Source organism: Tachypleus tridentatus, chromosome 10 (genome assembly GCF_004210375.1).
Source record: "Tachypleus tridentatus isolate NWPU-2018 chromosome 10, ASM421037v1, whole genome shotgun sequence".
Taxonomy (NCBI): domain Eukaryota; kingdom Metazoa; phylum Arthropoda; class Merostomata; order Xiphosura; family Limulidae; genus Tachypleus; species Tachypleus tridentatus.
In genome coordinates, this window is record NC_134834.1 from 167,501,173 (window position 1) to 167,516,944 (window position 15,772).

Consider the following 15,772-nt stretch of genomic DNA (forward strand, 5'->3'; position numbering starts at 1 on the left):
TCAAAGTATTCTTGAACTTCAGTAGGTAATTCCTTTGTATTAGACATCATACAAAACAGCCAATAGTGTTAGTGAACGCCCGAAACGTGGCCACGCTTTATAAAATTTAATAGATTGAAAAATGAGTAAAAGTTGTTAACTGTTTTCACAATTTACTAATAAGAGTTATCATTCTATTAACTGTATTGATAATACCAGTATACACGCTAGTATTAAGGTTTTGCGAGAGAATCTTGTTTAATACTTTTGTAACAATTTCAGAATGAACGAAGAAATTTTAAGACTTGGTGGAAAATGAGTAATTCAAAATGGTGCAATAGTTGTAGACTTGGACGGAATTTATGACCAAAATGTGGTGGAGGGAAGAACAAAACGTTCCTATAATATCATCTGAGGTTATCGCAGTTGGCGATCTAGCAATAACCATGAACAGATGGTTATTGAATTGATAAATAATATAAGCAAGAACTTGAATGATACTGGAGTAATTATTGTTTGTAACTCATTAGTTACATATTCAAGTAAGGTAATTATATTGTGCACATGATATATAAATTAAAACAGCCTTAAAACAACTAATACAGAAAATAAACTAAGAAATATTCCTACGATAAATTTGTTACTAGACACCACATAGACGTAACCAACATAGGGCACTATATACAGTAAATAAATATTTTATTTAGTGCAGCACAGCATTTAACAGGTTAATAAACAACATACGGAAACTTATGAAAATTTGCTCTTCTAAAAAACACAAAACTATTATTTTGAATAATTGTTATAAAATAGCTTTATGTGATAATACTGACATAATTTTAAGAATGGCAGTTATATTTAGTTTAATAATTAGTAATGCCTTATTATGCATAAAAATGTCTACTGGAATTGCGTTGTTTAATTCGGTGATTTGCAACTGACGGTACTTTAGGAAGTATAGGTGGTAGAGAGAAGTGTTATGCGACTAATTAATTTGCTTGATTGTAACAGGGTAACTAAGTGTTGATTCATCTGAGCAGTTCTAGAGTGTGTGTATATTGCATAGCTGTACGTAGAAAAATTTGATATTGCCAAGTTATATACAGGCTGAGAAAGTTGGAAATCACTTGGTTAATTTATTCATTAGAACTATATATAAGTTATTGTTTATTTGTCGTTTATTTCTTTTCTCATGGCATTATTGGTACACACCAAAGCAAAACAGCAGTGTGACAATTTTTTTTCTCTGGAAAGTTTTGATTGTTTCATTAAACTTTTCAGCGCTCATTTCATATTGCTTAGCAACCTAACTGTTTGAGCATAAGCGTTGTTTGTATACAGCTTTTGTTTAATCCACATCGTGCACACAAAAGTATAAATAACTCTTCTCTAGCGTAATTCATTAAATAACGTCCCTATGATGTTAACACTATGAAAGACTCTATATAGTATGTTATATATATTTAGAAGTATTCCAGTTGACACTGGGTCATTGTGAGTGAACGATGGATCCTACATTATACATTTTCCATGGTATATTGGTTGGGTATGTTTTTAATAGATATCTTTAAATAATTCTATGCTAATCTTATAATCCATAGTCCATTAATTTGCCGTTTATGTAGCTAATGTATCAAAGACCATTAGGGGAGGATTGGAATGCCAAATTCAAGAGATAAATATATCTTATCACCAACAGTGGTCTGACTTTAATAACCTTCTGTAGAATATATTATTTAAATTGCCATCTTCTTACAACTGGTTACAGACGGAGAAGGGTCATAAAACTGTGAGACATGTGAACTGAAGCACACACATTTGCTCTTAAAACCTAAATATAATTATATTTTATGCTGTATATGAGACATACAAAAATCTGATACTTGGTGAATATGTAGGTTTATCACTGTAGATTCCACACACAGCAAGATGCATCTTATAGCTCAAGTTGTTCTTATACTGGCTTATTTTAATTCTAATACATACATGTATTTACATCTAACTGACGTGTGTATTTTTAATTGAATTATAATTGCTAAGTAGTTGTTTATAGCTAGATGAGAGTGAAAAATGAAAACCAACAATAAAAAAACAACAACTCCAGTAATCTACATTTTTATCATTTTTATCCAGTAACATTGTTGAATACATAGATATAATTATTAACATCAAAATATACACGTATGAATGTGTAATGTATTCAATTAACATATAGCAAAAGTTTTTAGTTGTGAAAGCATTTATCACCCAATTGAAAAAAACAACAACAACTCTTCATTAAAAGAAAGAACTGCAAACCTTTTCTTGAGATCTCTGTCTTTCGGATCCATTGTGATGATTAAATTCCGAACTAAGCAAAAATTACCGCTGTAGCGAAGTCATCTATAGATACATGTTTAAAATATCATTTTTATATATGTCATATATACTTATTTTCAGGGATATGTCAGAGAAAAAAAGAATTATATAATACTGTACTTTATTTAATAACATGGAAAGAAATATAAAGCATAACTAAACAAAAAACTAGGAGAAATTGTAGGCTAAAATGGTTTTATATAACCCATCTTTTAGGCAATAATATTATTCGATACAGAACTATAGAACAATAAGAACCACTGTTGATGTAGCTACATGAAGATTCATTATTGTGATGTCTGTATGTTGTGTAGCATGTAGTATTTTAAGCAAAGAATGTGACTCTAGAAGACCATTTTCTTTACTTCTATTTGTAAAAAAGTTATACAACATAATGTGAACAAAAAGTATTGAATTGAAATTATAATTATTTTGAAATTACCAAAGTCGAGGACGTCTTGTTCAAGGTGTTTTATAAGATTGTAGAAATTTCGTATGAATTCTAAGAGTGTAAATATATACATTTGCCCAACAAATCACCATGTTTTACTTTTCTAACAAGGCAGTAATTAGTTGCCAATGGCACGGCAATCGGGTTGAAAGTCAGTTAAATAGCACTACGCTAAATCCCTTTTTATTTGAAAGACATGTATATTTGTAAATATATTAGTGATTTTAAAATATATTCCAGGTGTTAGGTCTTACATTATAACACCATACACCATAAAGAGTGCTCTTCGTTGTAAAATTATCCTTACGTGTACACTTTTTCAGAGGTTAAACTTCAATTTCTTTATATAAAGTTTAGACAAAACACTGATAATAATTCTTACATTTATTTGTGAATCTTACTGATTGTTTGCTACGTTCATTAGTGTATAAAGTTAGATATGGATTACAGCAAATAAGTGAGCGCTTATACATATATTCAGGTTTGTAAGAAATAAGTGTTTAAATAGCCAATGAAAGGTAATTTTATGCATTTTGAAGAAATGATCTATTGTATTTCTCTCTGTAGTTAGTGACAGTAACTCTGATTCGTTGAAATATTTATAATGGGTAACTAATTTTAGTTTTATGAATATTACTGTGTAAGTTAACTCAGTGTGTGGATTAAGGATAATTTTAAATTTCCTAAGCTTGCCGGACTGCCTTTAATATTATTTGATCGAAGGTACGTCACTGATGAATTAATAAAATTTAATTATTATTTAGTTTACTTTTAAATATTTATTAATATAACACTAAATATTTGTAATCAATTCGTTATATCATATTTATTTGGTTTATATTACTTTCTATTACTTTAGTTATGATCAGGCTGTTATAATTTGTGTGATATTTTTGTTTGGTCCAAATAGTCGGCTTATTTTGGTCAAAGGTCTTTATAAAAATGTATCTCAGAACAGCTGGTATGAATATTAACACTTTGGTTAATAAGCAAAGAACAACGTTTTGACCTTCCTAGGTCATCTTTAGTTTAACAAAAAAAGAAGTTAACCTTTATTTCAAGTGGGTTTCTCGTGGGTTATAAAGAAAGTTCTTTATAATTCGCCTAATTTGGACAATAGGTAACGCTACAATCGACATGTGTATTTTGTATTTACCTCATAGCCTAAAACAGAAATTAAAATATTGTATACAGCGACACTACCCAACTGCTAAAACAATGCTTTTTTTGTTATTTACTAAGCTGATTATAGATATGTATTTCTCTCATGTCTCATGGAAAACGTTGTGAAAGAACAAAAAAAAATCCACTTTTTATTTAGACTTCAAAATTGAAATATATTAGCAAATGAAGTTAGCATGAGTTATTACTCCTTATATGATCATATGTCGATCTTTCATTTTGGATTGACAGATTTAAAAAATAAAAAAAAATAATATTGAAGAGATTTATACAAATAAGTGAATTCACTTGTTATAACTTTTTATAACTTTCATAATTCAAAAAATATAACCTACTAAAGCATATTTCATTCATATATGCCATATGTTCATCTGAAATCCATAATATTTTATTCTTAGTTCGAGGGTTGACTAAACAGTATTTGACCTCTATCACAAGTAAGATAGTTCATTAACGTTAACAGTATCTAAAAACCTATATTCCATGGTACATTAACGACAAACTCTCATTTATTACCAATCGAAGTTAGCAAATTGATGAGAACTGAATATTAAGAGAGTAATTAATACAACTTTAGTAATATTCCGTTCTAATTAGAGCTGCGTAAAGTCCTAAAACAAACAAACAGAAACTTTTAATGACTATGACGGATTGATTTGTTTGTTGCGTAGCCTTGCAGTTAGCAAAGTTTCATTCCTTACTCTCTTGAAACCTACTCTTCTGAAAAAAAACACTAATGATTTTTTAAATATAGTTTGAATGTTTTACAGAATTTGCTACAATATTCTCTATACAATTAAACCCTATCCAAGTGTTAATATTTCCTTCTAGAAAACTATTCGATAAAAGCACAGTGTAACGTTCCTCGTATATGTCAAACCTGTAACATAATCAGGGATAGTGAATGTAAGTATGCTACTATATAGCAGTGTAATCGATATCTCATCAATACTGTTATGTAATGAGGATAACATCATTAAGGAATATTCATTCCGATCAATAATCTCCGAAGAACAAATGCATGAACAGTTTTAATTTTCTAGTACTGTTTATTATGTTCTTGCCTCCCGCTAGTACAGCGGTAAGTCTCTGGATTTACAACGCTAAAATCAGGCGTTCGATTTCCCTCGGTGGGCTCAGCAGATAGCCCGATGTGGCTTTGCTATAAGAAAAACAAACAAACAAATTATGTTCTTTGCAACTGTTTTAGTTATCATAGTATGTGTCATCTATTATTTTTCCTCTAATAAATCAGGATTAACTTGAAATATACCTCATGAATTTCTAGTCACTTAAACAATTTTGAAGGAAATTCCATTTTATATTTCTAACAATTACAAGCTAGTATTATATATCATGTATTGTATGTTGCGTCAGGTTTGACATTTTTATAAATTCAACATCATAGTCTATACATGTTTTTTTGAGCATCAACCACATAAATCTTTTTCTCTGTTTTGGTTGAAATCAAACACAAATTTTATTCTATAATATTCTGCAAACTTTAATATTTTCCGTCATTATGAATTACGGAAGTATGAATACAAAGTTGTCAAGTATTATCTTTAGATATTTTAATACAATTCCAAATTAACTGATTCATTTGAACAAATTGACCATTAAATAGTTTAACCTTTATCAGAACTAGAAGGGAGAGAGAGTAAGTTGAGCTAATATAACATATAAGCCTGTTGATGGTGTTTCATGGATCAGCTTGGAAACAAAAGTACGTGCTATTTAACAAGTAGTAATGATTTCGATCAAAATGTACAATCGCTCTAGTGTTAAAATGACTGCCTCAAAAAGTACGTATATAATTAAAGAAAAGGAAATTTTTATTAACTGTAATTCATCATAATTGACCAAATAGTCGAATAGCTTGCTTTTTGTAATAAAAAGTGACAGATGCATCAAGCGGAGCACAAAATAGGAATATTTTAAAGAGAGTCATGCAAGTGATTTAGTTAATTACGATTTTAATAGCAGTGTATTATATGCTACTTTACAATACTTGAATAAATAATTAGAAACATTAGGAGCTTTTAGCTACAGACACAAAAATAACTGTCAGAATTAGAGATGTCCCTCTGTAGGAGAGATTCTGAATCTGAATGGAAGTTTCTTCATAATTATTATAAATAATGTTAAAAATTACTATAGTCACTAATTGTCAATGTTATACTAACTAACAGAAATACCCGGATATTGAACCTCGGGCTTTTCTGAAGTTTGCTGACATTTCTACAACAATTTATTCATACTTGGCATTCAATAATGTTCACCATCCACGAGAAAAAGGATTTTACTGAAAATTTGGTTTAAAAACAAGCTATCACCACAACATTACATCACATAGATTATATAAATATATTTTGTAGACGACAGTTACCAATGAAAGTGCCTTGCTTGTCTACTGCAACAGTCATGAGATTTTCACTAAAGAAAAGCAAATATTTTTTTATTTTTGTTTTTATTTGTGAAATATTTAACATGTCATTTTTGTAGAAGTTTCAGTTAATTTATTCATTGCTCAACTATAAAAAATATTGTTTAGGTAAAACAACATTACCCAGTTTTGATTGGTGATAATCGGTGAGGTGGTTTCCGAGATTCGAGTTCTGAACGTGTAAGTCGCAAGCTACATTATGATAAGACGACAATACTAATAACAGAAATTATCTAATGTATTTGTTGGGTTACGAAGGCATGGAGATGTTACCACCCAGTTAACCAGCCTTATACTAAACAGATTTCATCTCGGATAGAGTTGAGATGTTACTTGTATATCAATGTTTATTGTGTACTTATGTAAAAGATGAAGAAAATCTATGAATATTACTTGCTGTGTTGTTTTTTTTTGTGTGTGTAAATTTGTATATATATTAAGCTGATGAAGAATATTCAAATTAAACATCAAAATTGTTTCGGTAAAATGCACTTTATCGGAAGTGAAATTTAACTGCTTGCAAATATATTGAATGTAAATAAATAAAACCCAATTTTAAGTTTAAAGGGATAAATTTTATACCATAAAGCAAGCTTAAGTTTTTCTTTGTTGTTGTGCAGAAAGCTACATATTGGACTATGTGTGCTCTGCCCATCACTAGTACTGAAATCTGATTTATAGTGTTATAAACCTACATATATACCACTGTACCACTAGAGGGAGGGGATAATAAGTTTAGTTATAGTAGCAAAACAAATTTCAATATAGAGTATTATGTGTTTTATCCATAACAAAACCACATCGGACTATCCACTAAGTCTGCTGAGGGGAATAAAACCCCTGATTTAAACGTTGGGAATCGGTAGACTTACTGCGTACCAACAATGCGTACTCAATATAGAGTAAACCGTATGTTGATCTGATCGTAACGGATCAACAGTTAAGTGTAATCACTGTTCCAATTGTTTTTATATTCATAACTTGAGTAAGTAAACAAAAATTCAAACTTCACACACAAATGTTTCTTTTCTTCCGATCAACTAAAAACATAAGAAAAAAAACAGATTTATTGACAGAAAGTAAATGAGGAAAATTATACAACGTTTGGAAAATATTTTTTGACTCCACTATTATTGTACATTTTAACCCACTTTCACAAGAAAAAACAAACACCACACGGGAAATGGCGTACGGTAATCTTCCGGTTGTAGTCCCTTACTCCGCTACTTGGTGGCAGCACCAATACAGTATTTGGCAGTGCATTATTCGCAATGGAAGAGCGTAAGAGTCGTTATTATATGACGGCGTCAGCCGGAGAAAGACGGTTATGTAGACTGATTGCAGCTCTTTCAGCACTGAGTTTCAGATGACATTAATTTTTTCGAAATGAAACGTTTTCGTTACCTGACTTGGTTTGAGCCTGTACAAGTATATTTAAAGCAAATCTCGATGCTTCAATTGGTTCTAACTAATTTTACTGGTAGTAACGCTAACTCTGATTGGTCGGTTTGTTGACAACCTTGGCATCGTACTGCGGTTTGAAGCGTGAATCTGTTGTAGGAACTTAACAAAACGTCTGTGGTAGAAATTATGGATTTTAGTAAAGAAACAGAGCTCCTTTATTCTAAAGAGGAATATTAATTTTCAGCTGTCCTTGGAGTATTGGAAAAGGAAAATAGATGCAATGTTTTTGAAGAAATTATGCCAGCTGCTGGCTTTGTTTGTTTGCCTCTGGGCAATAAATACAGGTAAGGAGTTGGTTTTACCTTACATGAAATTTTGTTTTTATCACAGTCAATGCCATCATAAAAACGTATAAAGTAATATACTTATTTTATTTATCAAACCGGATGATGCATTCAGTATTTCAAGTGAAAATAGTTTTCATAACTGTGACTCCAGTTCAGTGAAAGTCACGCAGAGACGGATTGATAGTACTGCCAATCCTGGTCATGTATTGTGACGGATTATTTCAAGGTCTCAAAAGGCGGTTATAGGGTGGTGAGGTCTTTGGCACCTGACTGTCGTTTCAGTTTCAAAATGATGGTCTCGCTGTTCACGTAATACATTCTGAGTCTGTAAAAGACGTTTTCTCGTTCTTGTAAATAGAATGTAAGGTATTTCCAACTAGAAAACGAAAATTACATGTATAATAACTTTATTATAAGAATATGAATTTGTATTTATGGTCATAAGATGAGTGTTAAATGGCGGGAAAGAAATGTATGTGTGTGATATCAAAATAAAGTCATAATGTAAGCAACGAGACACTAATTGGAATGCTTAAATGATGAGATAGCTCTTCATATATACTTGCATATACAAGTCAGTGTATTTTATAGTGGACTCTTTTTGAATGAACAAGAAATTGATGTTATTTTAAAAAATTTCTTAAGAAGTGTAATAACAATGCTAGTACAAAAAAAAAGAAGAAGAAATCACGACAAGGCATAGGGTTCCACGTTTTCTCGCGTCATTGTTCTAGGGACAACTTACCAGTTAGTGCATGTTGATGTATTCCGCGGATTATAATTAATTGGCAGATAAGTTCACATCGGCTTTTCGGTTGCAACGTACGCTTTGTTCAGGTGCTGTGTAACTTTTGCCTTTCATCTCTGTCATTAACTCGGTTCGTAATGAAATCGTTCAATAAGGTCCTTTAATCATGACCTTGTATATTAAATTGTTACCTAGCGTGTATAAGAAATTTGCGTTTTGTCCGTGATTTAATAGGAAAATAAAATACTGTAAAAGAAGACCTTTTGTTTAATAAATAATTGGATAAACTTTATAATGGATTCTCCTATTGGTTGAGTTATTTTCGATTATTCATTAAAAATAACTGTGCAAAGCCCAGTCTAATTAAGTATAACAAAAAAGTGTTATTTTTTTAAGTTCCAAGGCTCTTTGATATGCCTATATTTAAAAATAAAATAAGTCTAAATAAAAATTTTACTTTTTTTTTTTAGAAACTTGAATCACATACCCACAGCGCTCACCTAATAAGGTCGCAAACTCGGTAATTTACTCTAATAGACATATTGACTATTTCTAGAGTTAATTCGCTTTTCATATATGAGTCTAATTCACTGATTATTAAACAATAGTGCAGGTATAGAAATGTCTAGATTAAAAATAAACAAATATAGGCTGTAGTGCTATATACAGACACACTAAAATATATAGATAGGTTTATTTGAAGTTAAACGCAAGGTTACACAATGGACTGCCTGTGCTCTGCCCACCACGTATATTGTAACCCGGATTTTACAGTTTTATGTCCGCAGACACACAACTGATATAGATAGGAGTGGTTGTGGATATTTTAACGTATTTCATATTGTCTCTTGAAGCCATTACTTTCTTAGCTGATGCTAGAGATGAAGTAATGTGAAACAAAGTCGGTCGAGAGTTAAGACTATCTTAAACTCGCATAAAGATGAAAAATATCGTTACCTGTCGAGATTATAGAGAACAAAATTGCTATATATATATATATATATATATATATTTCTGATTGCTGAAAAGTTGGAGTTTTGTTTTATCTTCAGTGCAATAATATTTTTTTCGTTGTTATTGTACAGTTTATTGCAACTACTGTTTGTTGATAAAGCCATCATAATTTACAGTATTTGTATAATTTGGAAACTTGTGTTAATTATTTCATTTCATCCCTAGTGGCTCAGCTGTAAGTGTAAAAGTATATAACATTAAAACCCGGGTTTCGATACGCGTGGTGGGTATAGCACAGATAGCCAATTGTATAGTTTTGTGCTTAACAAAAGTAAACACATTATCTTATTTCATTTAAATTGCAAATTTTATTTTCAAAATGATACTAGCATATTCTGAAATAGTATTAGGTTTAGATAATGAATAAACAAATTAAATAAAACTACTTATGTGAATTTTTTTTTCTAGAAAGTGTGATGCAGTTTATTAATTGAATAGCTTTATGCACATTTAATGTAAAAATAAGATATTTTAATGATTTTTTTAATGTTACTATATACCCCAGATTATATGTAATTTTATTTTTATTAAATTAAGTTCATGTTTGTTTTTGACAGATTTCCGTAGATTTGTATAGTCAAAAACTTAATTGTCTGTTGACGATTAATCATCTTTGAAATCAAGCAGTTTTGAGTAAGTGACACATGAAATTAATTAAGACTGACATTATTATGTATGAATCTAAACTTAAAAATATAGGATTTTTGTATATGGTTTTACCACATTTTTGAAACGATTTCCACCATTTCAAGAGTTGCTGGTAAACAAATACACGCAGAACTTTTTTATACGCTGTCTATAAGATTTCAGTTTTCTCTTTTATTGTTCCCCTGTGGGACAGCGACAAATCTTCGTATTTCAGTGCTAAAATCAGAGGTTCGATAAACATAAGATTTGTTGTACAACGTCTTGAACTCAATTTATTATATAAGGTATCTGATTGAGTACTACATAATTACGATTTTGATTCGTGATGTTAGTGCAGTTACATTTTGTAAACAAATAAATATTCCTTGTCATTGCGAAGGCTGATGTGCACTGAATATATGATATTTTAAAATAAATATACAACTGCATCAGAGAAAGTTTTGTTTACCATTCGGCGCAACAAATGAAACGCCTGTAAAACAGATACAGATATACACTATTACAGTTTGTTCAACCTGATTAATAATTAAAGAGTAGTCGTATTAAACAACTCATCAAATCATATGTTACATAAAATAGTTAAACAGACGTTTTCTATACATTGTTTAAGAGTTATTTGCTGCACACTTTCGACTTCACATTGTTGTAGAAAATATTTACACTTTCTTGGTCTTCTCTCTCTCTCCTTCTCTCTAGTATTTGAGTATATTTATTTGTATACCCAGGAGGGTCAGATACACTGGACCTCTTCCTCCTTCCATGACTTTATTGGAGTGGCCAGATTAATATATTTCGATTAAATACTGAATGGCTGGAGTGATATCATAAATTTAGTCAGGTTCTTTTCAGAACAATGTCCATTTATATTATTCTTTGATTTTTTAAATAAGTCTAGAACGCAGGTGGCTTGTTTTATTTTAGCTCTATTCTGTTATTATTATTATTATTTTAAATGATTTTCTCTTTGGTTTGTTTTGTTTTTATTTTGAATTTCGCGCCGTCCCTAATTTAGCCATGTAAGACTAGCGGGAAGACAGCTCGTCGTCACCACCAACCGCCAACTCTTTAACCAACGAATAGTAGAATTGACCGTCACCTTATAACGCTTCCACGGCTGAAAGGGCAAGCATGTTTAGTGTGACGGGAATTCGAACCCCTGACCTTCGGATTACGAGTAGGTCATGCTATGTAATAAAAGCTTGGAATTAACGAGTATTTTTTTCAAGGTTATATTACTACTGTAATATATACATATGTATACAAATCAAAACGTTTACAATGAGACTAAACTATCATCACAACATTAAAGCCATTAATGTTTCTAATATAAGTCAGGTTTATTAAACCATGCTAGCGTACCTTGAGTCATTTAGTTTAGAAGTTGTACTTAATTTTGTCGTTACTGAGATATTGTATTAGTTTGTTATTTTACATTATCACAATTTATTTTTTATTGGCTAAATGAACATTAGCATCTATGTTATGGAATAATCATAGGGCATAAATATAAATCTTTAAGCAAGAACGCCAATCTTTATGCTACTAGTATGAAGAGTCGATCGAAATAAGACGATTTGATCACTACAATCAAATAGGAATGCTCATAATTGAACAATTTACTGAAAATCCTTATGGTCAGTATTATTTATATAGCAATTGATCAAATTCAGTTGGTCTGTCTTTGAATTACGTCGATCCACATACACTCATGCAGACAGAATCAATATCAATTCGTTCAACTCTGAATCTTCGAAAGCTATCATACCAGATAAGGAAAACGCAAGGGTTTCGAAAGGTCATTTCATTTATTTATGTTACTCGCACGTTTTTTTGTGTTTACTACCAATTCTACAGTTGAGCTGTATTGTAAGAAAAATACTTGTAAAATCGAGAATGCTGACACATAAATGAAAAACTGCATGAGCTTATTGATGCCTTGTATATATAAATATTCTCGGATTACTTTTTGAGTGGATAAAAAAAACACGATAAAACTAGTTCAAACTATTTATTTATAATACACGTAATTATTTAATTTGCATAATTAACCTTTTAAGATTTAGTAATAAACACAGGATTTTTTGCTTTTACCCTTTTGTACGTAAATATCGTATGTTAACTTACGAGCCAAGTGTCATCTCATACGTTACCTTCTAGAGCTTCTGAGATTACGTAGATTTATTATAAGTGGCCATTCCGCTTCGTTGGACTTTATTACATATACACAGTGAAAGCCCCAGGTGTACAATAACCGTGAAACACTAGTAGTGAGTAAAAATGTTCCGGGAGTACCGAACACTACAGTAACATTCCCAATCAAAAAATTTGAATTTTCAGTTGACTGATTAGCATGTAAAAGTACTGAAGAATAAATGTTCTGAGTCGTTAAGTCACGTGCTTCGTAGGTTTAAAATCCAGATTTTTAATAAGGTTTGAGTAGAAACTGAAAAAGTTTATTTTATTTTTGTTCAAATAAATATTTTTCGACTCAAAATGAAATGGCAATCAGACTTTGTTTTATTTTGTTGTTGTTGTTTTGTACTGTTGTCAAATATATTTAAGTTTTCTTGGTCATGCTCCATGTAATAAAAACTTGGAATTAATATGCAAGTTTTGCCTTGTTCATCAAGACCATATTAGTGCTGTAGTACATACACTTATACAAAATGTGCACAATGAGACTAAAATATCGTCCCAACATTTAAACAAAAACTACCTTGTAATAAAAATGTTAGTTAAAGGGTGGAGGCTGAGAGCTTTACAAATGAAAAACTTAGGGTGATTTATTTCTACAAAATGGGTATTTTTATATCTAAACATTAAGGATTACTGCCTTCCCACCGCTGGCTATAGATAGTTAACACAGTAGGAGATGAGCCGTTGTGAGTTCAAGCATTCAACTCCTAACCCGTAAATGATTCTCCAAAGCTGATGATCAGTTTGATGTCTCATAGATGGAATATCTCCAACTCTTTTGGAGAGGTATGACCACGGAACTTTTCCGTTTTCATTTGATGATGGCAAAGACTGGTATTGGAAAAAAATTAGTTTTTACTTGCATTAACTTCATTATTTTTATATAGTGCTGATTTGATCGTCTATTTACAGTAATGTAGCTTATAGCATTAGTTATATGCACAAACACACACACATATATAAGAACTACTCAGTTTGCTCTGCTCCTATGCTTCAGAATTTTATGTCTTTCTCCTATGGAACAGTGGGAAATTTACGGACTTACAACTCTAAGATCCGGGGTTTGTTCCCTCGGTGATCACAGCAGATAATCGAATGCAACTTTGCTCCAACAGAAGTAAATGAATAAAAACATTACTAAACATATTTTGCTGGTTCTTAAGGAAAACTTGTATGTAAAACATATAGTATTACTATGGGTATTTTAATGTAGGAAGTACATATAAACAGTTTATTACTGAGGGTGTCTGTGCTGAGCGTCCCGTGGGATCGAACCTTGAATTTAGTAATACAAGCCTCTAGCTTACCGTTTTTTTCATTGAAAAGGGCATAAACAAGTAGAGATTAACATTTTATAGAAGTAAACTAAATGTTCAGTACTATCAACATCTTTGTAATAAGTTGATAAGTTAGAAGCATCCAGGAAAAGGGTTAATTCGTTGGCATTTAAGATACGATTTTAATTCGATTTACAACTAACATATTTCACTGTGTAAAATAAGAGTACTTGAAGATTATAAGTTGAAGCATATGATTCCCTTACCTTTAACGATTTATACCCATTACATGAAAATGAAGACAGAAATGACTCATTTTAACGAATTCTGCAGCAATAAAATTCGTTAGAAACCAGATTAAATTACTCTTACAGAACTTTATTATAATACCTTTTATGAAACGATTGAAAAGAAAAAAAAACATTTTGACGTTTAATTCCAACTAAATGAATAGTTACCAATTCGTGATTATCTGCAAATAACTTATTCTCTTGGTTATCTCATGAAGATAATGTTAACTTTATCATTCCTCATTGAATATTTATATAAAACAAAATCTGAAATAACGATTGTGTTGAATATTGAGCACAATTCTTTTTATATCTCGAACCATCAACGTCTGCATAGGAATTGAAAGTCTTTATGGGTGTACTTTGTCATCATAATAGCAGTATTCTACTTTGTAACGAGAAAGAGGTTTAATGAAAACAAAAATTCATATATTTCTTTATAACGGTGAAAATTTCATAAATTTATGAAGCGGTGTTGGTTTATTACATTTTGAAAAGTTAGTAGATTTTTTTCCATATTATTTCGTTATTCAAACTCTATTCAAATTATTCATTGTTTCTCCACAATAATACGTATACAAATTACAACGTAACGTTCAACAAAAATAATATGGTTCCACCCAAGATTTAAATATATGTATTTCAGGAGAACAAATATTTGAAATAGAATATGCACTATTACCGATATGGATATACTGGATCCAGTGCAAGGGTAAATGATTGTTAGATTTCGATAAATATTTGTTTCAAAATATAAGTACATAATTTTGGTCAGTGTTAAGCTTGAAATTCAGTTTGTGTCCAACTGTGTTTAGGATATTTGCATTTTGTGGTAGAATACTTTGTCTATATTGTTTGAACACCTATATTGCACAAATATGGAAAAAAAAATAAACATTTGTTGATATTAAGGTGTTATATACATCTTGCTTGCTTTTGTTAAATAAGTAACCACAAAAATTACTATTTCATTCATGACCATTTGAATCTTTCTATTTCTCTCTCTCTTTTTACTTTTTAAGCAAATAATAATAAGTTTATAATTGTTTTTTGTTTGTGTTTTTTACCAGAAATTCTGTTCAACGGAGAAAATTTCTGTTTCTTTTTTTTTGTTCTCAAGCCCACGGTAAATTTTGTATGATTAAGTGATTTTTTTATAATTTAATTTTTAATTATATCAAGGTTTTTACGTTAATAGGTTATAAAGTACTTTGTGACTTCAGCTTACTTACCTACTTCAGTGTATGGTCACTTGTTGGCCCTATTTTTTTGAAACGTACTATACACTTCAATAACGAGCCCTTTTTTAAGAACACCTCAAATATTCTTCCAACTAACATGTAGACAACAACCGCTGGCTGCATGAAAGGGAGAGAGGGTGGTGGTGCTCGGACTCCATACTTTGGTGAACATTTAAGAAGAATCACTGAGA

The 15,772-nt window shown here is 30.7% G+C and overlaps 1 protein-coding gene across 2 annotated transcripts in view; it reads left to right on the forward strand.

Moving 5' to 3' along the window:
* The first annotated feature begins 7,679 nt into the window (after positions 1-7,679).
* The window catches only part of LOC143230873 (protein turtle-like), a 270,370-nt gene continuing 262,277 nt past the window's right edge, over positions 7,680-15,772 (forward strand). For both annotated transcript variants that reach the window (XM_076465157.1, XM_076465158.1), the window contains exon 1: positions 7,680-8,164. In XM_076465157.1, coding sequence (XP_076321272.1) covers positions 8,101-8,164 — 64 coding nt within the window. In that variant the 5' untranslated portion in view covers positions 7,680-8,100. The remainder of the gene's footprint in view (positions 8,165-15,772) is intronic.